General features: G+C 38.8%; 1 protein-coding gene across 1 annotated transcript; it reads left to right on the plus strand.

The window, feature by feature from the left end:
- Positions 1-5,189: 5,189 nt before the first annotated feature.
- Positions 5,190-26,540, plus strand: LOC131292901 (protein gooseberry-neuro). Its single transcript, XM_058320996.1, has 6 exons — positions 5,190-5,253; positions 6,926-7,239; positions 10,003-10,074; positions 12,338-12,461; positions 25,709-26,170; positions 26,230-26,540. The coding sequence occupies exons 1-6, from the start codon at positions 5,190-5,192 to the stop codon at positions 26,538-26,540; spliced, it is 1,347 nt and encodes a 448-aa protein (XP_058176979.1).
- Positions 26,541-27,804: the final 1,264 nt, after the last annotated feature.

The raw sequence follows: 27,804 nt of genomic DNA on the forward strand, positions 1-27,804 counted from the left end.
GAACTGTTGAACAAAATTTATAAAATCAACCACCGAGCAATGCACAAAAAGCTTAATGTTTGTAGGAAAAAAATAATAGGTAACATTGAATTTGTTGAAAAGTTACAAAATAAACGAAAATGTATCATATTTTACGGTATTGCATAGGGGCCCGTTCATTTTACCGCTTAGAGCCACCCTGATGTCAATATAGGTTTTTGTGGTTTGCTCCGATATTTTAAGGTTTTGTATAAAACAAGGAATAATCGGGGTCGGTTATCTTTATTATAGCAGTATATTGAAATTAATGGCAAATATTGTAAAGAGTGACAAAGGTCAAGTTGAGTGCTCTATCTTATATAGCTACCATACTTTGTGATGGTAAATATGAGGTACATATTTTTCAGTGTTTTTTTTTTTTTTTTTTTCAACGTGTAAGTCAAAAGACAGTAGTTTATTATGCAAGTAATAACAAAATAAAAATGGGCACACGTAGTGCAAAAGTCTCCGTTTTTTTAACCGTCCGATCACTAACCAAAGTTCCACCCGTCGTCTCATAACCGGGTACCCGGGTACCCACTAGATGCGCGCTACAAAGTTGAGCGATTTTTGTGTAAGCATCGTCGAATTTCAACCGGCAATCGAATTTGGTATTAAGTGCTAAGAATGCTATAGTACTAGATATTTTCACATGACTAAATTTGTTAACTATATCCACTTTGGCTATATCCAGCCGCCTGTTAACTATATCCAGCAAGGCGGGAAAAATAAGACTTCACTGATCTGTTGTATGTCAAACGGGAACAAAAAGGTGGGAAAAAACTACATCATCCACATCATTGGAAACAATAATGTTGCGATTGATGTAGATGTCCTCTCATGTTCATTGAAAATCTATCTATGTATATGTAACGTAATGACTGTCCAGCATGTAGTATTATCAAATAGTATATAAAAAAGTTTTTGTACACACCTGAATAAATGTTTTTTTATAAACAAAAAAAATGATGTGGATGTCTTTACATGCTCCTTGTGAAAGCGATCTACCCGTAAAATAATGCCTTTGATTCCCGTCCAACATGTAATATGTACGTAAGAACAAATTGTTGCCGTAGTACGTAATAAAAAAAATGCCTTTTTTATAAAAAAAAATAATTAAAGGTAATCTCCTCACTATCTTACACCTTCTACGATTTGTTTGTCACATATTTTATTAAAAAAGAAAAGGTGTCCATCCGGTGACGAAATATGTAGTAACCAATATGCATCCCTCCTAGTAACAAATATTCATCGTGGAGTAAATGCGTACAATAAACACATATGCGCTGTCAAGCATCAACGACGACCTAGAACACACCAACATGTAATGGATTAAAGATGGTGCAAACAGGGTGTTGACAATCGATTTCTAACGGCATTTTGCACACATCACTTTGCCTCGGTTACACTGCATTTGGATACGCACCCTATGACCATTGGGTTTCTAATGGCCTGAAGATAAATAAAGCCCATCCCATCACTAACATGTACACTGAGCTATTGCTAGCACTCATTGGAAATTAAATGGTCTTTAAGGAAAGTTTTTTGTAGACATAAAAAAATAAAGATAACTTAATCCAGTATTTTACAGAACATACATAAAAGAATGGAAATAAGCCATGTATTTCTTTTTAAGCACAGAAATTTTTGTTTCAGTATAGCTTCCATTGTTCAAGTTTGATGCTAGATGCGATGACGTTAGCAGCATACCTATAGTAAATAGTATTTGCATGTATATGCAAGCCTCTCCATGCGCAATTGGAAAAATTAACCAAAAGATGGTGGCTACATGCACTTTCTTGCTTTGGCTTCTTGCCTTTTGCCTTGCTCTAGCTAAGATTTCACAGAATAGTTTTCTCCTGAAAGTGCGGGCTCCGTCCGGTCTGGGGTAAATTCTGTGCTCGAACTGTGACAGTCATCTGGGAACGATAGGTTGAATCTGGCACCCGTTTCAACAAGTGTCGTAGAGCAAATGGGTCTTTAATTTATGATGGTACACAGCGCCCGCCACATAGACAGAACCAGTGAAGAGGGGGATCTTCAAGTTTAAACGACTAAAGATTGTTACGGTTGAGCTCTTTCCACTGTCAGGGGGCATGCCAAGGGTCACCATGTATCGCAGGCCGCGATTGTTATCGCGGATGCTCGTGCCCGCTTGAAAGTGTAATTCTATTGTTATTAAATTTAAAACATCCGTAAATCAGATGGGCTGATTGACCTCCACCGTAAAAAAAGATTTTTAACCTACACATGGTGCTGGAAGATCGTGGAACGTTTTAAACCAATATAGAGCATTCATTATTTTGAATCAAAATTTACATTTTGAAGATTGGATTTAAAGAAATCATTGTTGGCGTACGCAAAGCTAGACAGGGTTTTACCAAAGGGTTTACAAGATAAGTTTCCATTTATAGTATCGCATAGTATGTTTGATTTAGCTTAATCGCCAATCACTGGAATCGACGTGAATATAACTTATTAGTGTAGGTTAAAAACTCTTTGAGTGTTATGTTAAATCGTATTCAATTTTAAAGAAAACCATTTTAGTAATTCAAAGTTAAATTATCTAAATGAAGCCAATTGAGTAGTGTATTAGATTGCACAAAGCTTTACTTCGAGTATTTAAAGGAAAGTTGAATGTTTTATTTTATGTATTTTAAGTATCACAACATTTCAGGTAATGACAAACCTCATTTGATGTTTTATTCTGTCCATTATAATGTGGACAGCAATTTGAATTTACTTTGGTATGTAAATATTTCGTTTCGTGTTTCGTTAATAGATAACTGATATAACAATTATATTAGTTTTGTAACAGCGCTACAAAATTTAAAATTTGAACTCGAACCAATCTATGCCCCTTACGTTATACTCCGAAATAAATAAACTGTAGAATAGTATTTCATACCGAAGCTGCTGATTCGGGAGTCATCACGACTGCGCCAAACGATTAACATCTGGATCAGTTCGTCGATGAATCGACGAAAGCAGCATCAGGTAGCCAATCAACAAACACACGCGCTTGCCGCTATATTCGGACCACGGAGTATAATAATCATCAACTCGTCGTTACGAAAAGTAGGCGGAGTTGTTTTTCCTTTCTTTTTCCCGCAGTACCTCTAAACTCGTACACCGTCATCGAGGTTGATGAAATCCGTTTGTTGCGCGCCTCGTTCACGCTTCCAATCGCGCAGGGGGCTTTGATGTAGCTGCTGTTCCTTGGGTCGTCCGTTTTGTTTTAGTTTCCGCTGAATACTGTAACTACGACATTTCCCCTTCTGACGCATTTCTCCGTCTAATTCCTTTTTCCGGTTTCTGCCTATCATTGTCGGCCCTTTGCTACCACCAATTCCCTGCCTGCAGTTCAAGCGATCGCCGGAATTGAGGAACGCCGTAAGGTCTTGGGAAAATCCCCTCGAACGCAATGAATGGCTGATCGGATGTCCCCTACTCAAAAGCGCAAAGCGCGAGGCGGAACCGTGGCTCTAGAAGGGTCCAACACCTAGCTGCCCTGAGCCTAACTTCCGAGCTCGACAACAACAGCTTTCCGTCAAAGGGTCGGATAATGCACACCACAGCCGCGGCACAGCCGATCCGCCACCTGGAAGGGAAGGGAAAATCAAGACCACACCAGCGCCTAATGGGAAGGATGGCTACGGTAGCCCAAGAGTGACAGAAAGGGGCGCCCATCCATCGGCGCAGGGCAGAGTGAAACCCCTTCAGCGGCGTGCATTGATCACGGACTGCTCGGCGTCGTGGCCGTTGGTGGCCAGCCTTGAAGTTGGTGGGAGAAATCGAAATAAGCAACTCCCTCCGATCGATCTAACAGACTCGGACGAACATAGTCCACGCTGCTCGGTGTGATGCCACGTGCGCGCTTGTGTGAGTGTCGACGACGAGGTGGCATTCGTGCGCATTCGGACGCGGAATCGCAGCTCTGCCACGGAATAATCGAGTAATGTTTTTGTTTTTCCGTCCGTGGCCAACCAGTTACTTCCAACGACTTTCGGCAGGCAGTCGCGGTCGCAGTGATCGGATCAAACGGAACCAAACCCTGGACCAACGCTTGGTTCCGAGATCGGTTCATGCGTAGACGCAACGCGGGTTATAGTGCGCGTGTTCGACGTTTTCGTTTCTGCGATGAAAGATTTCTACGCGCGAAAGAAGATCTGGTAGCGATCGAAAGCGATCCCTGGGTGTTGAAAATTTTGCCGTGAAATCAATCTCAATCCGTACCAAAGTGTTTAGTGAAAACGAAAAGTTCCTGTTTCTTTTTTAGAACAACGTCTTGCAATCTCCTCACACGTGCGCGGTGTGACACTCTGCAATCATAAGCGTCATTAATATCATTATCTTTCCGCGCTCCATCGTTCTGGCCCACCTGGTTCTTGAAAGGCTATGAAAGGCACACCTTTGCCCATCGAGTCGGAAAAAAGGAAACAGTAAGTCGAAGCGCCACGTTGCTCAGTTCCTTCATGCGTCAGTGCCCTGCCAGGCGTCGCATTGTCACGATAGCGAACGCGTTGATTGTGCTCTTAATTATAGTGTTTGTTGGTGGCAATTTGGTTGTTTGTGTTAATTAAATTAATTTTATCGGCTGACATGCCACTGGTCAGGAGAACGTCAGGTAGCATGTTGAATTTAGCCGATCATTGAAAGAAGAAATAGGAACGCAACTGGAAGTGCTGTTTCGATATGCAAGCATAGTTTACTTCTAAACAATCGATGTAGTTATTTTCTTCACTTGTGACAGAGCCAATTTATGTATATTTGAGGCGATTACGTGAAGATCCTAGAGAAACGCGTGCAACCTACGATGCTAGTGATCAGTGAACCCTTGCATACCAATTCTGTAGCCGTGCGGATCTGTGCTGTAAATAATGGTAGTGCATGGTAGTTTGAGAATGCTACGAGAAAGGATCTGACGACTTTCTTCTTGATAGATTTGCTTTGCTCACTGTTACTTCGCACAACACCTCCCCGACATAAAGCCGCCGGTAAACGAGTGGAAAAGAAACTTTTGGTCTGGGGTTTTGCTCGCTTACTATGTGATCGACATCAAGAATAGTGAAGAGTTCAGCACATATAATACAATTGTCATAATAGTGTACCGTCGAGTGAAAAGAGTGAATAGAGTTACACATCCAAATTGAATACCGTCATCTGAGAAAATGGATATGTCCGGCCCAAACTCATTAAATATGAGACCACTGTTTAGTGGTTATCCTTTTCAAGGTATGGCTGAATCTAAAACAATCTGTATTCTATAAGTTAAAGTTAAACTAAGCGTATTGGTTGATCATGGTCATGAAATAACTAAATTAATTGGTCATTTTTATTACAAGAAGATCTCACGTGAATTAATTTGCAGGAAACAGGCGATTTTAGAAATCTTCTGATAATTAAATATTAGTTTAGTATTGTGGAGAGAAACCGTTCGGCGTTTCGTTTATAAAAATGTATCTGTACAAGTAATTTGAGAGTGACCCATTTTACTGAGATCATGAGTGTAGTGAGTATTGTAGCCATAATTAGTTCCACTGCTGATCCTTTGTCAATGATTGGCCTCAGGTCACCGTGTTCTGTTGCTCTGGTATGTGAAGGTGTCGAAGCGCAAATTCACCATGCAGGACACAACAGCCGTAAGGCGAAGGATATAATCCGACGCTACAACACAATAAGAGATATAAGGAGGATAGGATCTTTTTCGGAGGAATCCATCGTTCAAACCTTTCAATCGGCCAGTTCAGTTATTTTCATCCATCCATCCATCCTCACTCCCTCGGCTTGGCCAGTCAATGCTCGCGAGAGCCGACCACGGAGAATGGAACCGCGGAGGTCGTTTTTTCAACGGGCATTTCTTCCATACAGTGACTTCGTTACGGAGCATATGGTCGACGAATTAGCTATACCTGTATTGCAACGAATCGAAGGACTCATACCACGAACAGACAGGGGCGAGAAAAAATGGAAAACCGGAAAATCGAAATTTTTCACGGTTCCACCAGATGTTTTCCTGCTACGATTGATCCAGCCAAACGATCGATGGCAGCTTCTGGAATAAGATTTGTTGTTCCACTCAACATACAGGGATCTGCTGCTACAATTACGTGCATCGTCCAGTGTACGTTATCTTACTTGCACTTACTTATACACAGGTCGAATCAATCGTTCGTGACGTCAGCACTATACTGTCAGTTACCGACAGTTGCATCTTTGAAGCTGGAATAAAGATGAACGGTGTTCGCCATAAGCTCTTGTTCATCTTTCACCATCTATACCATAGGTGGTATGACATGATGCCACATGAGTGCTTGCTTTGGTGGAATGTGTTCCTATGCACTTGTCGTGCCGATAAATAACACATCTAAGGTTTAACTGTATTAAAGTATAACTGTCATCAAAGAATAAACAGAAATTTTCAGCTAAAAAAGTAAATTGTTAAATCTAATGCAAAGATCACCTCATACTGTCATTTTTTCCATAGTCAAGAGAAAAGAAACAGGTTTAGTTTGACACTTTCAAAATTTCTGCTTCATTCTTTTACCAGTGGCACATTTTTTCCACAACAGTCCACAAACACTGATATTATGATACGATGAATGTTTAAGCACTGTCACGTACAACGCTAGACAGTAAAGTTGTTTGTCATCTTCTATAAGGTTTGCCTTAAATTCAGGTCATTTTCCTAACGGTACCGATGTCTGCTTAATGAGCGCCTTTCGAAAGCTAGTCACGTAACGCACATTTGTTGTATTATAAAAATAGTTTCTGTTTTTTTGCTTTACGGAGATTAGATCTGCCAAAACATGTAGTATTCCCTAAACACCTTTCAATCGCTTTTGTGTAATCAAATGTTTGTTTTACTTTTACTGAGATATCGTATCATTCTATTTGCCTCTCCTAGGTCAAGGTCGCGTAAATCAATTGGGTGGTGTTTTCATAAACGGGCGGCCGCTGCCAAATCATATTCGGCTGAAAATCGTGGAGATGGCCGCGTCGGGAGTGCGGCCTTGCGTAATCTCACGCCAGCTTCGTGTTTCACATGGATGCGTATCGAAAATCCTGAACCGCTACCAAGAAACCGGTTCAATTCGTCCCGGAGTAATCGGCGGCTCGAAGCCAAAGGTGGCCACACCCGAAGTTGAAGCGCGTATCGAAGAGATGAAAAAAATGAATCCAGGAATCTTCAGCTGGGAAATACGGGAAAAGTTGATAAAGGTATGTGTAGAACAATATTATTTTTGGAACTATTTCATGTTTGGAGCATACATTTTTGGATGGTTTGCAATTGTAATTTTCTTTATGTTCCAACCTAACGGCCGGATTAATGTCTAGCTTTTTGTCTAGAACTGTGGTTGTAAATCTAAGCGTATTGTAATGCTAACTTGGAAACATGGAAGATGCGTAATATGTTAATTGAGTTAAAAAATATTGGTGTTTTTATTACAAACAAAACTCTTCGAATCGTGTTAAAGAACATTCAACAGAAAAACAGACTGAATCCATTATTTATTTATAATATTCTACTTGTTGGTAGGTTCTGATGTATCATACAGACGAAATTCAAAATGAATTGATATTAGTAAATTAATTTTAAAAGTGTATTTTACTGTAAATTGAGTAGTCAGCGACCGGTTTTCAAATTGTCTAAATACTTACCCAGGTTTTAAGTGATGCTTTATTGTTAATAAATGATTAAAAAAAAGAAACTAAGTTACGCTATGTATTCAAGTTTTTTCCGATTTATGTAGGCAAATAAGAATACAACTTTGAGGAAGAACGGCGTGTCAATATAAAAAGAATAAAATTCCATGCTGCCGTGTACTTTATTGCTCACAAAACGTTAAGGTTTGAAACGAAATTGCCAGTCATTCTGACGTAATTAACTGAAACGTACAGTGCATGTATGTACTAATTCACGGTATGTATGTGTGATGCTTTCATTGTTCAATATCTTCTGTTCAAGAGATTGAGTCACGATGAAATAGAATATCTCATTCTATCTTTTATTAGCTATCTTTTAACATGAAGTGTGAATTCCAGGTTTACTGAATTTCGGCTTAATAAGGTTCTATTTCTGCAAAATTACGTTTTGTCTGACGGTTTAGTAACTAGCGACCATTGACAGTTTTTTTGAAAAGCTCAGTTCTTTTATGCGTTACGATATCCTGTATTTGGTTTGGTATATTTCATCAAATTTAAGTTTCCTTAGGGAAGTATTAAAGCTTATTTAGCAAATTCATCGTTCATTTTCAGTCTGGCTTGAATTTCATTTCAAACCTGGAAATTCTCAATGATACACACTTGCTCTTTCTTCTTAAAACTTGCTCCATGTAGAGCGGGTGGCGACCTACCATACATGCAAGGCCCAAAACGAGGGGCGAAACTAAAATTAGGCATCATTTTGGGGTGTTAATTTGCTCGGGAGCCTTTAAAGCCTACTGCTGCACCCCGATGCCGCTAATGACTTTCCAGATGATGAATTGCCTAGTGTTCACTTTCGGTAGTCGAAAGCCCCTTTTGCCACTGATGTTTCCTGGGGCAAACGCTTGAACACTCCGGCGATCATTATTTGCTGTATGAGCTCTCATGGCGGATTGACTGGTTCGCGGGCAACGGGCGATTATTGAAAGAGTGAGAGATCGCGGAACAGCGAGCGGTGAAAAAAAGGCGAAAAACTGGTATATCCGAATGAAGTACAGCAACACGAAAATTGAACAGGTTAAACATGATCAAAAAACGGAGCATTTCGATCACAGTAGCTGTAGGTTTACAAACTTTCGTAATCCAATTGGATCATTCAAAGTACATTCTGATGAATGGAATCGTTCGACGGCCTGGCGTGTGACTGCCGGACCGAAATGGTCGTTTGCAATATACATCATTTATTTTCAAGATAAAGAAAAGTGTTACAACAATGAAACTTCAATTTTCTACCATGACTCGTCATGACGTAACGGCATGAAGAATGCTTCACTGGAAAGCCGTGAATGAAATTTTCAAGAAGAACAGGGACAAACCACTGCTCAGATGGGGCGTAGTAGCGTTCGCGAACGATTAACATTTTTCACCCGACATAAATTCCAGTAGCGTATCGGAACTTTAGCCACGTGTTTTTCAATAATGTACACATCCAATTGTTTATCTCATGGTGTCGATGTCGATCAAGAAATACAAACATGAGAAGGGTTGTATTAAGCATACCAATCGACAGAAAAACTGGTGCCTAATGGTGACAAGACAAGATTTGACTACGAAACCGGTGGAGAAATGTAGTTTTAAGGAAATAGATTAATTTATTCTGTCACAGATTCAAGATCGGTGTCTTTGAGGTTTAAGGCCGTTCTCAACGGTCGCCGCCAGAAGTTTGACAAAAATATTCCAAAATTAATCTTGTTTTTTTTTTCCACCAACTACAAGTGTTTGAGACATTCAATCAATAATGAATCGAATGATAACTTCTGTTGGCAGTCTCCCTAGTGATATTAAACGTTTATCTCATGAATGGCAAAGGCGATCAGGCACCGCTGGTCACTTGCATAATCTTCTCCCCACTGACATTTACCTGGCTACAACGGAAATTACACCGCGATGATCCGATTAAGAAAATTTGTTTTCCATCAACCAAACGTGCTAGAAACGAGATGTCAACAAGACACCTCGACGAAGCCGGCAATCAGACGTACATCAAATAAGCTTTTATTTGGAGCTCGAGGGGATTCCTGCATAGTTCGTCTCCGGCCATGTTCAACCGAGTTAAAGCTGGCGAGATAAGTATTTTAGAAACTGTCATGTCAATCTCGAAGGTTGTAGCCGTGTGGGTCGGGTGTCGCTTGTAGACGGTTGTGTCCGCTAAGTCGGCAAAACGGAAAGGAAATCAAAGCTTCTGAGCGGTGAATGAGTCAAGGGGGAACAGCATACCAAAACACAGCATATATTGTGGTATAGAACGTTTTCCTTTCTGCTCTTTTACCATTCTAGACGGCCGCCCCGGACGAATCCAGCGATGTTAGACATCCTGGTCAACTTGGACCTGGTGTTGACTTCCGGCAGGTAAATGCCTAATAACAACATTAAATTATTGCCAGAACGACACATTACCTACAACCAGAAACGCAATCAATTTTGAAACGAAGTTTTTATAATATGAAACAATAGACTATCCTATTCCTTGCGAATGTAGTTCAAACGGTTTGATATAAATTTGAATCAAGTCTATTTCGTCAAAATTAAGTCTATAATGGTTGACAAAACAATAACATTCAACAAAAAGAGTATAGATAGTAATGGCACAATCTCATATTTTTCTAAATATATGCATTCACTACAATAATTGATATGAATAGTTACCGATTTCATTTATTTTCGGATTGTACACTGAACAAAAGTAAAGCAAGAGATTTGCGTATCTTCACGTTTTAAATCTTACACATAAATGTAACGTATGATGTTGATTTGGGCGATGGTGTTCATTAAGCAGTGAATGCACCGAAAGATACTTTCATCGTTTCCCTTTGCGCGCCTTCTTGGAAAACAATCTAAAAGATGAGAATGTAGCCACTCGCTCTGGTGGCCAAGTTTGCGGTGTTCGAAAGATCAGGTACGGCATATTATTTTCGCCCACGCGTCTCACTGCATCTGGCGTGCTCCGCGAAATTAAGCAATTATCCTTTTTTCAGAAGATTTCAGACCTTCATACTGCTGGCTCTGCTTTAAAAATTGATGCATGTCTTCATGATTAGATGATTGACGAGTAAAATACAGACATGAGATGTCATAAAACCGCATGAGTGTTTGTTAAGATTTTGAAATCGTTAATATCTGTGTTTGAGTAAGTCTTGTAGTTATTTTCATTATAATTTTAATAAACAGTGCAAATACTAAAAATCGATTGACATACTAAAATAATCAGATAAACCATTTCTAGTTGTTGCATTGTGCTCTTTATGCTATTGCCCTGGCGGAATCAAAAGTAAGACAAACTTCATCAAGTTTTCGATTTATTTACCGCCTCTATACCACTCTCCTTCTTTCGCTAATGAAGGGTTTCAGTATTCTTTGAGTTGTTTAATTTTTGAATGAGTTTCCCAATAGCTTCACCAAAAAGGTGTTATCATGATCATCATTTAATTAACATCGAGAAACGCGTCGAAACGAACGATAGACCAGCGGTCCCGTGAATCAGGAACTTTATCTTGCATAAAGAAAACTACTGGATAAGGCAAGGTGGGAGAACAGAAAAACGCCGCGGTCCATCTCACTCAACCTCATCCCATTGATTTCAGTTTTTGAGCTTCAAAACCTTTGTCGTTTAAGCCGCGCCGCCTGCAGGATCCCACTTCAAACTGGAGTTGATGACGGTCTTCAACCAAATTTGTTGATTTTAATTGAAAAATAGATGTTCGACGCTTCTAAATCTTTGATGCGGCTTAAAGCAGGTGTCAAGGAACAATAACTCAATTTTATATTGATTTGATGTTGTGGGGGTGAATCCGTTCGGAGATAAACAATCTATTTTACTAAACCCGTTACGGTTGAATTGTAGCTCTACAATCAAAATTATTTTCATTTATTTATTTTATTTTGATTATTTGATATACCTACATTTTGCGGGACATTTTGCAAACTGACTTAGTTTAAACATCGAAATAATCGATAACATGAAGAAATTGCGTGAACAAAAACGTACAAACATAAACTAAACGTGTCTCTTGGGCACATGGTTAAATGAATAAAACAAACTAAAAATAACAATTTCTGACCAGCAGCACAAAAACAAAACCCATACGTAGCGACCTTTCCAGCCATATGTAGCAGCCATAAAGGCCAAACGTAGCGGCCTTTCCAGCGATCTCGAAGAAAACGAAACTTGAAGGGATACCGCGCCTTAGAAGTGGGAAAATTTAATTAGAAGCTGAGAAAAGGCTTAGCACCTACAAATTTATGAGTCAACTGGCTGGTTTCCTTTCACAACAAACTCTACTCGGAAGCAAATCATAAAATGACAACATTGTTTGAAGAAGAAATAGGACCTGTGAGGAATAAACAGCATTTCTCGTGGTACATGTAGAGAGATAGAAAATCAGGAGGAACTAAAGAATTTCAAACGAAGGAACAAATCTAATGAAAGTTAAATAGTTTTCCGGTCATCGCATGGCAGGTTAATAGTCAAAGAGTAGGTGCCAAATGCATCGACAAACGAAACGAAAGGGATCTTAAGCAGCACACACATGACTCCAAACATAAAACACACGAAACGCTCGAACTGTGAGGGTTATTTTTAAGTAAACCCACTTTTTTCTGGTAATATTTTCAGGAAGGGGTGACGGATCCACCGAGCGTTTCATCAATCAGTCGGTTGTTACGTGGAGGAGGGGTGGAAGGAGGACGCAAGGACGATGATAGCAGAAAGGATTACAGCATACATGGGATCTTAGGCGGTAAGTAAAGCAGAATAAAGCATAAATAAAGCGGAAACACAACATTAAGTTTCTCTCTTTAATTCAATTCCATATTGAAAACAATCAATATTTTTGACTTCGTCCAATTGCCTCACAAAACACACACTGTCGAATTTTGAGTCTGGCCCTTCTTGTTATTATAAACGGCTGACCACCGACCTATGATATACTGAATATATAATATCTACGTGGAATGAAAGGTAGCAGTAAATTTTCTTGAAGAAAAAGCTTAAAACAGGTTGTAACAAGAATTTGCGAGGGCATGATATTTTCGTTTAGAATATCTACTTAAAACTGATTGCTTAAATCATTCATCTTTTGTTTAGTAAAGTAGTAATTCAGAATGCTACTTTATATGTTTCTATAAAAACAAAGCTATGTAACAAAGTTAAGATTTTAACCCAAAAAAGTGGAGATAACGTCCAGAATTATATCGTTTATGGATCAATTGTAGGTTCACCATAGAAAATCAAATCAAGGATGTTGACCCAAGCTACATGAGCGACGTCGTTTGGTCCATAATTACCATTCGTTATAACGTTATGCTATAGCATACTATAAATTATACTACATTATACGACACATTTACGCCTATCATTATTGGTAATTTTATAAATACAAGAACATACTAAATGAAATAACAGATGTGGAGCAATCAGTTAGCTGTAGAAACTGTACTGTGTAATTGTGTATCCACTGAAAGGTACTTCTTCTTCTTGGCGTAACGACCTCTTGGTCATGCCTGCCCGTTTAAGGGCTTACGAGACTTGTTTCCCTGTTGTACGTGGATAGTCAGTCCTCTCGTACAGGGGAGGGTCCGGTCTCGGTTGGGATTCGAACCCACGCCGTCGAGGTGGTGAGCCCCAGCGCTCATGGGCCGATTTTCTAACCGGCGCTACCGCTCGGCTGTCGCGGACCCGCGGACTGAAAAGTACAATAATGTTGAATTGCTCCATATATTCAATTAAACTTAATATGATTTGAAAACGATATGAAACGATCGAATTTTGAAAGCTATTTCATGTCATCGATACGCTTATGACAGAGATCTTACTGCTCACCGTTTGAAATGGGTGAAAATGCTGTCTAGATTGTTTTGTCTATGTGTACGTGAAAAATTAGTCCTCCCGTACTTGGGAGGGTCCGATCTTGACTTGATTTTTGAACCCAAGCCGTTTATTGCTGGGCTAGTTGTCTACAAATGAAAACTAAGATCACGGATAGCTAACAACCATTTGAATGATTCATTGAAAGTATGTAGTACTCAAAACATAACATCCACCATGGATGTTTTTGTAAAAGAAACTGATCAGGATCAATAATGTCATATTATGTCATACACAACCTGAGAACTAATAAAATAAAAACAATTTAAATCCAAGAAAGTGTACCAATGCCTCCCAGTAAAATTAAACACATAAATTTATTTAAAATTACAATAAGATATAACGGTTGGTAAGAATCTCTCTCCAATTAATTTCAAATAATAGTAAGGTTTGAGCAATTCAAGAAAAACTTCTCTTGATCTCAATGATTCTGATTTTTTAAACGATGTTCATTGTCTCCATCCTGTTCTTTAGATTTCAGATAGACAATGCTACAATGAGTATTCGCTGTCAGGCATATTGAAACATCATATTGTACCTTGTTCTACTGGAAATTTCTTATATACATGTTATGATGGTGTTTATCTCAAGAAAATTACTTACAGCTAGGACAATGTTTGATTTGTTTGGATGCAAATTTATGAAAGAATATATAATATTTAGTATAAAAAGTCTTGAAAGCCCTTAAAGGATAGGCATGACCAAAGGCGGTCTTTAAAAAATATGAAAGTGAATGTAAAGTTAAAGTTCACTGATAAGAACTAATTTTTATTAACGCAACTAATCCAACCATAAATGGTCTGTAAACCTATTTTGGGAAGAAATGTGGTCCGCGAGGTCAAACGAGTTTGACATCACTGCTTTAAAACTTCCGAAATGGTTTTTGCATATTTATGCCAATTGTTTGAAGTAGTAATATCAATAGTACCACGTATCAGAGCGGTACTATGTAGGGTCAATGATCGTTCAAACCTCCGTCCCAAGAAGGCAAGGTCCCCAAGAATATGAAGAACACCCTGGTCGAACATGCGGCCAAATGGGGGTATTGAATAATTTTTCCTTTTTACTTTTCCGAACCGCCCATGACAAAGGATTTAAGAGGCATTTGAAGCATGAAATTTATGCGGCATGTGCCTGCCGTGCCGATGTGTTTTGTTCTGTAGCTGCTCACATGCAGAGAGCTTCCGGAGGCGGTATGCCGGCGAGTGTTGAAAAATAGTCCTTTGGTATCGAAACAAATCGCTATCCATTGTTTTATGCAGCTGCAGGAATGTTGTGTTCTTACCTACACGAACAATTTGACTTTTAACACAATAGCAAGACTTACGACTAGGTTTCGAAGACTATTACCGGAAGTGTGCCTGACATCCTCAAAAGATGACCGGAAATGACGCCACTGGTTTTTGTTCTTTACTACCATAGATTATAGGAGCATAATATCGCATGTAAACCACATGGTACATCGACCTTGAATTGTTTCCGGGAGAAGGTGCAGATGCCATGACAAAAAAGAGTAAAACTTCACCTGTTTGCGATTTTTTACAATAGTGACCGTACATAACCAAACAAATCATGTGCAAACAATGCAATGTTTGCCTACATACTTGTGTCGTCTTTCTCCTATTTCGTTTATAACTTCAAAGGTGTTGGAGTAGCAAGACTGGTTATGAATATGGTGGAAGCCATTTAAAAAGGTGCATTCTTTGATCATAAACTGTGACCATACTTCATTTTATAAGACCACATTGGTTTCCGTAAATTACAATAACCACACAGTCTCATATTTTTTCTGGGACGAACGATCCCATCCCAAAAAAATACCCGTCTTAGTGGTATAAACGAAACAACCCACATTTGAATCAAAGTTCATAGTATTTTATAAACATTTTACAAAGAATCTAGTACGATTGAGAATTTGACGCATGTTGAGAGACGATACTAAAACTTTTAAAATTTCTTACGTCATCACAAATCCAACCAAATATCATAATAAAGCAAAAGATTTGAATTTGCTGATATGATTCCTCTTTCAGTGCTTTTATTGACAGTCAATCATTAAAATGCACAATGTCCAATTGATTGAAATTTTGTTTACTTCAATAAAAAATCCTAGTTTTGTAGATTTATACATCGACTTGATAATCCGTTATAGTTTAGAATACATTCCGATGTATAGTAAGTCCACCATAAAATTGTGTTTTGGGAAATGCACTGTTATGCACTGCCAGACCGTTTCAATTTTCAGGCTATAGTATATTGTTTTCCATTTGAAATAACATTATAACATGAAACGGCAACACAAACTAATGTTTATTCTGTCCAAAATTTCCTTTGGTTTGATGACGTCACGTGACAGCGAATTGTGCTATTTTCGAGTTGTGCACTTTTTCAATAATGTTTGTATACAATAATAACACCTACAATACACCATTCAAACGATTGTATACGAAAAGGTCACACAATAAGAAATGTGAGGCAAACGAATGTTTGATCTAAACCGCTAACCGGTAGCTATAGCTTCTTCATTTTGTGATTTCTGCCCATACAACAAAGAGCAGAATCAGAGGGAGTGGAACGTTTCCTCAACGTGATCCTGACGTCCGAATTTGAGCCTCGCTTCAAAAAGGATACAGGCCTGCATTATGTTCTTTATCCTCTATGTGACCCAATTTTTCTAGAACTTTTCCATTAAACTCCTTTCATGGAATCGTACCGGTTTGCGGTGTAGCACAAAGATGGTGTCCACTTTCAAGGGATGATTTGTGTAAATGTATCCACAGTGTACGTTGATTCTCCTCTTCCTTTCTCTTTGCCTCCTTCGACGAGGCGTTGGCTTTTCGCCTGCGCGAGCCCTCGGAAGCCACCCGGGAAGGGTGACAACAGTCAAAAGGCTGTGGTACAACATCATTTCCCAATTTTTCTAACTGGTATGTGGCTCTGCGGACTTGGTGTGAAGCCTTTGATGTAATGCCGCCAACGCTGATCTTGTGACAAGTAGAGCAGGACTTCTGGTGTGGTGGTTACACTTTTATCATTCGTTTCGGTGGTTGACAGCGTAATGCGTAGCACAACGGAGCCTATATCCGACCAGCAGAAGACGGTCGAGACAGAATCTCGTAGGAAATGCGAGACGGCATGACGGCCATGAGTGGATTTGTGGCGATGCCACTTGGGTAACTAAATCTAGCGGAAACTAAAAATCAGTGATTTGAATGTAGCACCTCGTACCTCATAAACAAGGCATACGAGACACAATCGTGTGCGGTCGCGATTGCACACGACGATCTTTTAGCGGAAATTACTTTTCCCCTCAACATCTGTTGGCAATAAATATTGGCTGAGCGATGTAACATATTAGTGCCATAATTTTATAACATTCATTTTTTGTCATTACTTTTATTCCTTTGATATTGTTGCCTTTGGCCAAATGAGTAGACTTAATTTTTTCAATGCTTTGGAATTCGTTCAAACAGAACAATTCCCTAGCTTTCGAACAATTCACTTGTCATGTGAAGAAATAGTAACTAGAATAACAGTAACAGAGAAGCATACAAAAACTTGTGTAACAGCAGTTTTCGACACGATGAAAAGCTTTTTCCTAACGAAGGCAACAAGAGCCCTGCCTATGTTGCAGCTTTCTGATTCAACCTGTATGTATGTAACTTTGCTTGCATGGTTGCTGTTAAGGGAGTTACCATTTCGTTTCTGTACCTTTTTCTCGCTTAAAGTTATCAAAATTCCCACCCAAAACAAGCCATGTAAGCGAGGAATCATTAATCATCCCAAGAACTTCAAGGGCGGCGTGCACCTGCAATATCTTTGTGAACTAGTTGTTCCGATTCTATTTTAGAAATTAGAATCGAGAGAGTGATGTATTATACTTCATATATTGTGAGAAGCGTACTGACGACCAAGTTTTGCTACTCATGTTTATGAGTGTCTCTGTACACTCTTGCCTAAGTACGTTTCCACTTTAGTCTGTATATAGATTCCTAAATAAAATCGATCGATTCATAGTTGTAGCGATTGTTGCTTACAGATGCCTCAAATTCTCAAATATATTAGAGTCGAACTATTTCACTTCCTATTTCCGGTACTGCAAGACGATTATAACTACTTCCTTAGCCGAACCTATGTTGAAAGAAATTCTTAACTAGATCCATGATTCGGAATGATACCGAAGCGCCTGTTACACGGTTCCATAATGTCTATGTCTTTTTTCCCATCGGTAATCCCCTTTTGGTTGAACTGCATTTTCCGTCGCTCTCAATCACACACTTCTTGATCGTACCGAACAATATTACACCTATTTGTGGCCTCCAACATCGAACAAATGAGGTAAAATCCTTTCATAAAAGGGACCAACTAATAAATGAGTGTGAGTTTACAGCAGCTAATACCGCAAAATTGTACCCAAGTGTCAACCGACACAATGGATCACATGATACCGAAGCCAATATACAGCAAGAAAGCGGTATACATCAAAAGATGTTCTTTTCCCGGGAACCTGCTGTTCCGACTCTGCACGTACTATACGCGATGGAATGTCCGAACGAAGCGAGAATCCGAGGGCCATCCACAAAAAATAAAGGAACTTCGTTTCGAAAGCTAAGGCTCTCGTCTACTTGAGCTGAGGAAGAGCTCCGTTTACCGGACGGTTTGCCGCGGCGAAATGGAATGAAAAATTGGTAAACGAAACCTCTTAGCCTTATTATAATTTATTATGGCGATTCGAACATGCAGACGTTGTGACGCTCATTCCCGATGGCTTGAGCGGTCGCATTAGCCACAACCTACCAACGGTATGTGATTCTACACGTAAGCAAGATGCAAAGGGTGTTATAATAAAAAGGAGAAAATTGAACCCTTCGTCCGAAGGTGCTAAGCCTGGTGGGTCTTGGAACAGTGCAGACCACAACTTCCTGTAGTTGCTACAATGATTACTGAAAATGACATTCTGTATCAGAGCTTGTGATAAGAGAATAAACATTAAAATTACTTAGATGTTTGGAAGAAATGTAACGAGCTTCTAAGCAAATAGAATAGCACATCGATTTGGTCATGACTAGCAATAATATTGTGGGGTGTAGAAAAATTCAACAATTTAAAATTGATCGACAGCTTCCTATTCGTTTTTGGTAAAAGTTTCAACTAGTTGCAACAACAATGAATGAAAATGTGCAAGAATTAAGAATATGAACATGACGCATATATAGCATCTTTGGTTCGAATCTCGACTAAGATCAAGACTCCTAGTCTAGAAACCCATAGATAGTGGGCAAGCATGACAAAACACAATTTTATGGTGTGTTGATTTTGTTTGTCAATTAGTGTTTAATGTACATATACTTGTTTTTTTTTTGTATTAGCAAAACTGAGTTTCAATTGTAAAATTTCTACAGATCTGCAGTGCTTAATCTTAATTTCTGTAAATTTCGGAATCGACGGTTCGATATTGGTGGAGCTTTCAGCGTACACAAAACTCCATACAAAAGAATCTAATTTTATGACTCGATATCACAATCTTTTCAACTTTGTTAACATATGTTTCATAACGTCTACTTTCCACATATCAACGTATTTTCTATGGTTGTGCAATTGCGATTCGGATTCATGAATTCATTCATGATCTTGTTTTAACGGTTTAGAGTTTCATCAGTCATTTAATGATAGAATTTGTAGGAAAAGTTTGATTTTAACTGCAATTTCTTGCAACTTTATATTTCATAAAACCGTACTACGCGGCGTTACAAAATTAAAACTGCTGTTTATCGTATCGCGCAACAGAATAGGTACGATGGCTTTCTGCGACCACTTTTCCTCTGCTCCTTCTGTTAGACTTATTCTCGCGATCCTATCAATCTAACTCCAAACCCGCCAGACTTCTGTCATCTGTCATTTGTCATCTACCACGCGATCACGTTGGTAAACAAAATTTACAGAATTATTAGCCCCAAAAGTTCATTAATGTTGAAAGAACAGACAAGTAAAGTCCAAAACATGGGTAGAGAGACCCCTTTTACGTCGCATGATTCACGCCAATGAAAGAATCATCAAGATTTGTGAACGATCCGAGAAAGATTCATCAAGATTTATTAAGGTTTCGTAAGATTCATCAACGTTTGAAGATTTGAATCGCAAAAGATTCATGTATCCATCTGAATGAATCTTAGGTGAAATATTCATATGAATGAATCTCGCCTAATCAATCATGCGCAATTTTCTAGCAGTGTTAAACAGAGCTCGAGCTCGATTAAACGAGCTCAAACAGACTAAGTTAACTGATTGAACAAACATTTTCGTCTGATATTGTTTGTAGACAATATCAGATACTGATACAGTATTTCCACTAAGTTCTAGCAGAATGAAGAAAGAATGTAGCCAGTTGTTTGTGGATTCGATTAACACTAGAACCATTGATGATCATGGCTCTTCGTAGCAATTATCTAATGACGATTGAATTAAAAAAATAGACAAATTTTCATATGCGATAAGAAAACAGTTTATCAAGCAAATTGAATGAAGTCTATTTTATTGTAAAGTTACATCTTTTCAGTACTTTTAAAAAATACTCCAACATCCAGTAAGTAGGATTCACAGTCCTTGGCCAAAACTTTAGCCATAGCAGACAAAACCAGTCATGTAGGGATGTTTTTCAGTTGTTGTGTGGCATTCACGACCAAATGCTATACCGTTTGGACTTTAAAATGTTGGAATAGGTCCTACCTTTAAGTGTTGTAATTGTTGAGAGGCATAAGGAGGGTTAGCAGTACTGGGTGTATTGATTATATTTGACCGATTCTACTCTCGCTGATCTTTGGGCATGATTTACTGTGGCCAGGTATGTCCAAACCACTGAATCGTACTCTTTATGATGTTTTCTAATAAAGTTGCTTAATTCCGTAAGGCACTGCACACTATACACTTCTCCATACGCCGGTAGTCTTGACAGGAAGAAACGCGACTTTGTGCATAGCCTTCTTGCTGGATTTCAGCCACGATATGCTACAAAACTTTTTAAATATACTGTAATAAGCTCAAAAGCAACATGAAATCCTGGTTTTTACTGCCTGTCTTTAAATAACCTTTGGCCACGTGATCCGCGATAAAGCTGGATGTTTCAACATATAATCAAACATAGTTGATTTAATGTTTTGGCCACACCGGATTCAATTTAAATGATACAGTTGTGAAACTAGTTCTAAATTTAAAAGAAACGCCGACCTATCTCTTAAAATTTATGAACAATAAAAATAACTCAACAACTACACTGCGTCCCAAAATGATAGCCTCACCTAGGTTTTTCTGTACAGGGCGAATACCGAGCATATGAATTTTTTCCAAAAAATTCACAAATATTTGTAAGTATAAAACGACTACTTTCCATAAATGTTGTTGAAGAAAACGAGAGAACAATCCCTTTAGTGCCAAGAAACTAAAATCAGTGGTGTCCCAAAATGATAGCCTCACTTAGGATTTAGATTAAATTATCAACAAAAATAGCATAAACGGATTAAAAAGTCATGGTTTAGTAATCAATGGGTCCTCCATTACGATTTATTGCTTGGAAAATTCTTGATGTCATGGTCTCCGATAATATTTCTAACGAATTTACTGACAAGGAACGCCAAGCATTTCGAATAGCAAGTTTCAGCTCTAATATGGTCTCGTAATGTCTCCCATCTTCATAAATCTCTTGAACTAGCCTTCCACAAACATTTTCTATTGGATTAAGATCTTGGGAAACGGCTGGCTAAGACATTGTTTCGATACTCGATCGTGCATGGTGAGTTCTTGTTGTCTTACTTGCGTGCACGGTAGCATTTTCTTGCTTAAAAAAGAGCTGTTGAGTGTTGTGATTTTCCAGATAAGGCTTTAAATGGTTGTCCAGGATGTCGATAAACATATCGCTGTTCATACGTGTTGGTATTATGGCCAATTCACTTCTACTAAGACCACTGAAGGCAGCTCAAATCATCACCGATTCACCTTGCGACTAGAGAAAAAACGTCGGTAACGTCTTAAATCTCTCCGGTAATGGATGTTTCAATCCGATTCATCAAGATTGAACATTTTTTCATCATTATAATCCACCTAACATGAATTATTAACTTAAAATTTGAACAAGACTACAAAGTGACAACTTACGTTTCTCCACTCATTCTTCCATGTCATATGTTCTGTAGCAAACTCCAATGATTTGATTGTGAAGTTTGAGGGCAGAAACTTTCTTCATGGACTCTCTTACAATATCAGAACATGAATTCAAAGCTCGCAATACAGCTTTTTTGTGCATATTCAACCAGAAATCGTTTTTTGTTTGTGGTTGAATTGAAAGCAACTTGAAGATTTGCTTTCAAGACGACCAGGAGCCTTCTGAAGCCCATATTAACTGGAATCTTTTACATAATCGTTAATGACGTTTGTGGATCTATTTATTAGCACACCAATCTCATGATTTGACCTGCCCTTAAAGCGATAAGCATCAATTTGACTTTTTTCTCGTTCCCAGAGTTGTTTTCCGCTTCCAATGTTCAAATTAAATTACAAATTAAAGTAAGAGAACTTAAAAATTACTTTTGACAACTGATGATGTGGCTAGGAACTGGGTTACTTTGTTAATTTGAATGATTTTTGAAGTGAGGTTATCATTATGGGACACTCCATGTTTTCAATTTTTGACCAAAATATTATAATTAAATTTTTTTTCTGATAAATTAGAAGTGAAACACATTTCTTTTAGATTAAGAAATATGTTTCTGTCGTTTATTTTACCTTGCGATCATTTAAAATAGCATATGAGCAAAAAAACTGGGTGAGGCTATCATTTTGGGACGCAGTGTATAGAGAGGGGTTTTACAACAATTGGTGCACATACTGCTTAAATATGTAGCCATCATGTGATAAAATTTCATCCATCTAGAAGAAGGGGTAAGAGAGGCCCATCCTACCCCCTACCCCTTGGTAGACATCTTCTTTTTTCTCTTTCGTAAAAAAACAGTCTGAATCACACAAAATCCGTCCATTAATTTACAACAAACATAACCATAAGGAGCCTAATTTTTCAAGTGTGAAATTCTTAAGCCTTCCTGCCTGCTTATAACTTCATATCACCAGCATGATAGAAATTCTGTAAAAAACTATGTTGCCACCTTATGATTATGCGACAGATTTGAAAAACATACAACACACACACATACATACTACTTAACACCGCCCATGGGGTTACGGCAGGGGTGGCTCTTATACAATAATGACAAGCTCTATCAGTTGTATAAAGACCCTTTATCGTTCAGCGAATTAAGCTCGCCAGGTTACGATGTCTCCGATTCCGCATGAGATCATGTCGTGCGAATGGCAGCGGACGAGCCAGCCCTTAAAGTCCTTTTAGGCTCTCCCGAAGGACAGAGCCACCCCTACCGAAGGTTGTTAGGCCTAAATTGATTGGTGGGTGGATGGCGTGGATGAAGCCACCAGTTGGTAGGTAAAAAAATCTGTTTGGCTAGCGACCATGAGTGGTACTGCTGGAGCTTCGTCAGCCCAAGACATGAAGAAAAAACACCTCACCTGGTTAATTTCATATCGAAGCAGGAGAAGCTCAGTTAAATGATTAATGCCAGTTATATGTAAAAAGAATTTGCTGGCGATTTGAGGTAACACTAAAAACAAATTTTTACGGTTAAAAAAAATGGTAAAATTCGAGAGTGTAAAAGTGAATATACTGAATGAAAACACTCTTTCGTTCGAATATTTGTTCTAATCGGATGAAATCGTGTAAATCAGCTAGTTTGTTTAAAAAATATGTGGGCTTATAATATGATATATTTATGTGTTTGCAAATGCCAGTCAGACTTCATAAAATTACACAACTTTTTTTTATCTGAAGTTTGTTCATTTTGAGAACTAATGGTTTTTTATGTAACAAATATTGAAAAAAAATCACAAAAAATGCTAGATTGATTGCATATTGAATTACAAATTTTTCCACTAAGCAAACATTTCAGGAGTAGATATTTGAGCATTGTCATTCAGCTCCATTCTAATAAACAGAGCAATGAATTGAAATCTCATTCTGCTCTCATTTCATTCCGCATCATACCGAGGTGGTGCAATGGCGTTATGGTGGTATAGGTTTTCATACTCATTAGTTCAGTTCTTTCCGTTCAACGAAGGCATAGTTGGTGCAAAGGCACTTAATCCTTTCTTTATTCACTGCCATCCTATACAGAGAGAAACGGAGATGAAGTTTTTTGCTGCGCTTGCAGTTACGACCCACGTCCATGCTACGCAAAACATGCAAGCGCGGAAGCAGTAACATAACGGCAACATGGATTTATCGTTCAAAATGCTCGCCACTAGCGCCAAAGCGCAGATGTTGTTCGCAAATGATGAGCACACAATCAAACTACATCAGGAGTACATTGTCTAGTTGCCCGGAACTGGCAAGAACTTCGATTATTCCATTTGGAAGTTACGCTTCGGACAACTGTATTGATGTATGGCAACGATTACTAAAACACTATTACAGACACACTATGTCATTATGTCAACCGGCTAATATATGCGTGTAACCACCTACGACAAACTGGTTGGCGTTCGTTCCACGAAATGATGGATATGTTGGAACAAAAAATCTAAATAAACACGAAAATGTGTAGCTGGCAATTAGCACTTGGTATATTGCGTTAGCCGTGGAGTACATAGAGCCGAAGCATTCCTCATCGTTTAAGTAGAAATTGTCAGCGCGAAGCTTATGTTCAATGATCTGCAAAGCGGAATGATTATTTCATCTAGATTTATTTATGTCTGTGCAATATTCTGCAAATGCTAGCCCACAATAGCTTACATAATCTTTTACTATTTCATCCTTAGAAATTTATAGAAGGCTGTTCATGTTCTCCAGGCAATCTTCTAATGCACCATTTATGGGTTCCACTCCTATAATTGAGGTTTCCCTTTAAGCAAACCGCATCGTCCGGTCTGAACACCGAGTCCATCAGTTGCACAATGCTTTACATTTTTGGGCTGCAGTCGTTGGTTTTCTTTGTCTGCCCTTGGGCTGACTCTTACTTTCTGACCATCCCAACACATCGAGTGATGTGCGTGATGAGCAGTTTTCCCTTCTGCTCTCGATACGAAGTCTCAATGGAGTTCCGAAATTCCTTTTTGCCCTGTGAGCGGAATGGTTATCTTTGCCCTCGAAGAACACCGTACTTAATAGCTTTTTAACGAATAGCCCATAAATGTTGAAAGTAGTTGCGTACGACACACGGAAAATAATCGTCAAGAACATTGTTAGGCTGAGAATGCTTATACATGTTATAAGAACAACAATTTAAAATGATTCATGCATGTTGTGACATTTCAGCGGAATCGATGCATCGATCGGTTGCAGTTGAAAAGCAGGGCAGTTTTTCGTGTTTGGCATTAGCAAAGATTTACACTCATTTGGAAAACATTGTTTTTGGTTTCATTTTCGCACTATAATAATAATGTACAGCTAAAGTAAGGAAGTCATAAATAAGATCGGTAAGTAACCGCAAGCAATTCAAACTGTCGAACCAACAAAAGGCTGTTCAAATTTTATTACATGCTTTAGGCGTCGTAAATGTTCTTTGATTTACTTCTACAGTATGATTGGAAAACATTTCAAAACGACTGCCGCTTAGAGAAACCATCTAATCTCAAAATAAATCTGTCTTGTATATTTGTGCTGTCTGAAAACCTCCTGATTCGATATTGGCATGATGTTGGTTGTGCAGCCTACTGAAACTCTACATCTTTCGTGTTTTAGTAATATGTTCTATTTGAACAAGTTTTGCATGTATCTTGTAAGTATAAATTCTCAATAAACGGAATGTGCAGCCTTATCCGTCGAGAGTCGAGACATTCAAAATGTGGGCGTTTTTTTTTTGTTTCGCTTACACTTCTAACGTAACGTGGAACATCTGGCACTGTTCGATGGTGAGAAGAAATTTAACTGATTTCAATTACATGCCACATTATGAACCCAAGCAAACACAATCCATCCGTAGCGGTGACTAATTGTTACATTTCGTTTTTTCTTACCACGATTTCAACAACATCGTTCCATGGTTCAATCCATGGAAACCATGGTAGGTCGCGGATCAGATTCCAGTGACACCGAGTCGGAGCCGGGAATACTGCTAAAGCGGAAGCAACGCAGATCGAGGACCACCTTCACGGGAGAGCAGCTGGAAGCGCTTGAGAAGGCCTTCCAGCGGACGCAGTATCCGGATGTGTACACCCGAGAGGAGCTTGCCTCCAGCACGAACCTAACGGAGGCGCGTATTCAGGTATGGTTTAGCAATCGACGCGCTCGCCTTCGTAAGCATGCTGGGGCGCAAATGTCCACACCTCTCGGCGGTCTTAGCACACTGCCCATGTCACAGTACCACCCAGGAGTGTCGTCCAACGAGCAATATCAGATGGCATCGGCGGCAAACTATGAGTTTGCTGCACAAAACCCTGCCAGCTTTTCGGCCGGCCACTTCCAACATGGTCACTTCGGTGGACAAAATTTTTCCTCCAACCACATGGGCTTCCATCAAAACAATCAAGGTATGCATTAGGCAGTATAGTTAAGAGATCGTTTGAAATGTTAAATTTTACTTTTGCAGAATTCCTGCCCCAAGAGTACTCCAAGATGATAAGCGAGGAATACATTAAGCCAGCGCATGAAAATTCCATCAAACTGAGTCCATCGGCCACCCATGCTGAAAGCTATGCCAAAGTTCCTCCGGCAGCACCAGCTGCCACAGCTGTGGCCACACAAGAGACACCTTGGAGCCAGTCCTACCCACCTCATCATCCAGCACAAGCCTACGCCACCAACCTTGTGGGGTGTCCTCCGCCCACAACGGCCGGACCTGGTGACTATCATCCTATGCAGCACGCTGCAGCAACCTATCCGAACAAGTACTGGTCATGATAGACCCATTGAAGTTATGTTAATTTCATTCTTTGGAAAGCTCCATGTGTACTAATTTAAACCCCTGCCTTTACTTGAGTGACGCCTTGGCTTGGGAATGTTGGCATTACAAGCATCGCTTTCTTCGTAGTTCCTGAACCGCAAAAATACCCAAATAGTGGCATTTCAATTATTTATTTTGCATGTAGATTGTATCGTAGGTAAACTAAATCAGATATACAAGGTTTGAGTCTGAATGCAGCACACTGAGCAATAGTTGTGGCAGCTACAAAACATGGTTTTGTTGCCATTCTTAAATCACGCGTTTGCTACACGAAGCTGTAAATTATTCTTTTGAACATAGAAGAATGCAACAAATAACCATTGATGTATTCGCAAATGCTCTGCCTCTTTTATGAAATTTTCCGGGAATTCGTCCATTTTGGTTTATAAAATATAACACGGTCAAGCATATCATTTTGTAAGTGGTAAAAAAGCTCAATTTGTATAGTCCAATAAAAACAATAGCAGCAACACCCGTGTTAAGAGAATGGTGGTCTTCTGTCTAATTTTGATTGACCCAACTGAGAGGCTTCAAGATACTATGTGAAACAAAAAAAAACAAAACAAAAATAAACACACATACATGCGTTTAGCGAGAGAATTTATGTTTTTGTGTTCCCTTCCGTTTATGACCTTTTAAAGACACGGAAACCTTCATCGACTGAAAAATAATAGGGAAAGGAGCAAATAACGCTATTCTGAAAAAGTACAATAACTTACGACATCGTGGAGATAGTTTATACAGGATGCTTCAAACATTGTAAAGTTCTTCTAAACAAAGCAACAAATCTTTTTCATTGATAGACTCTCATAAAGTTGACAAAAATCTGTAGAAGTTGAAATATTTGAGTCAAACTATCCTCGCAAAGAAGGATGTTCTCCACATCTGTAAGTGTAAAAATTCCACGCACGAATAGTAAAACAAATAATAAATACTGCAAAGAATAGCTGGTTCGTGGAAGGATAATAAAAAAATGCACTCGTTCTGTCTAAATTTCACTTTGTCATTTTGGAAAGAAATTTATGGTATTTAAATATCACAATTATGTCAATGGTTAACTGGGTGGTCCTATGCAATCATCACAAACTTCACAAACTCTATATTTTATGGATTTTTCCATAAAATAAAATCAAATATACAATTTACAACTTAAACTAAGAAACTCAATTTTAACGATGCTTTGGGATCAATTGTTCCTTTTGGGCCAAACAAAATTTAGGG

Source organism: Anopheles ziemanni, unplaced genomic scaffold, assembly GCF_943734765.1.
Source record: "Anopheles ziemanni unplaced genomic scaffold, idAnoZiCoDA_A2_x.2 scaffold_12_ctg1, whole genome shotgun sequence".
In the NCBI taxonomy this organism is placed as follows: Eukaryota; Metazoa; Arthropoda; class Insecta; order Diptera; family Culicidae; genus Anopheles; species Anopheles ziemanni.

Bases quoted from the DNA above. Each gene is read 5' to 3' on its own strand.
- LOC131292901 (XM_058320996.1), top strand. From the start codon at position 5,190: ATGGATATGTCCGGCCCAAACTCATTAAATATGAGACCACTGTTTAGT. The intron at 5,254-6,925 runs GTATGGCTGAAT...TGCCTCTCCTAG, and splicing joins TAGTGGTTATCCTTTTCAAG to GTCAAGGTCGCGTAAATCAA. The intron at 26,171-26,229 runs GTATGCATTAGG...TTACTTTTGCAG, and splicing joins CTTCCATCAAAACAATCAAG to AATTCCTGCCCCAAGAGTAC.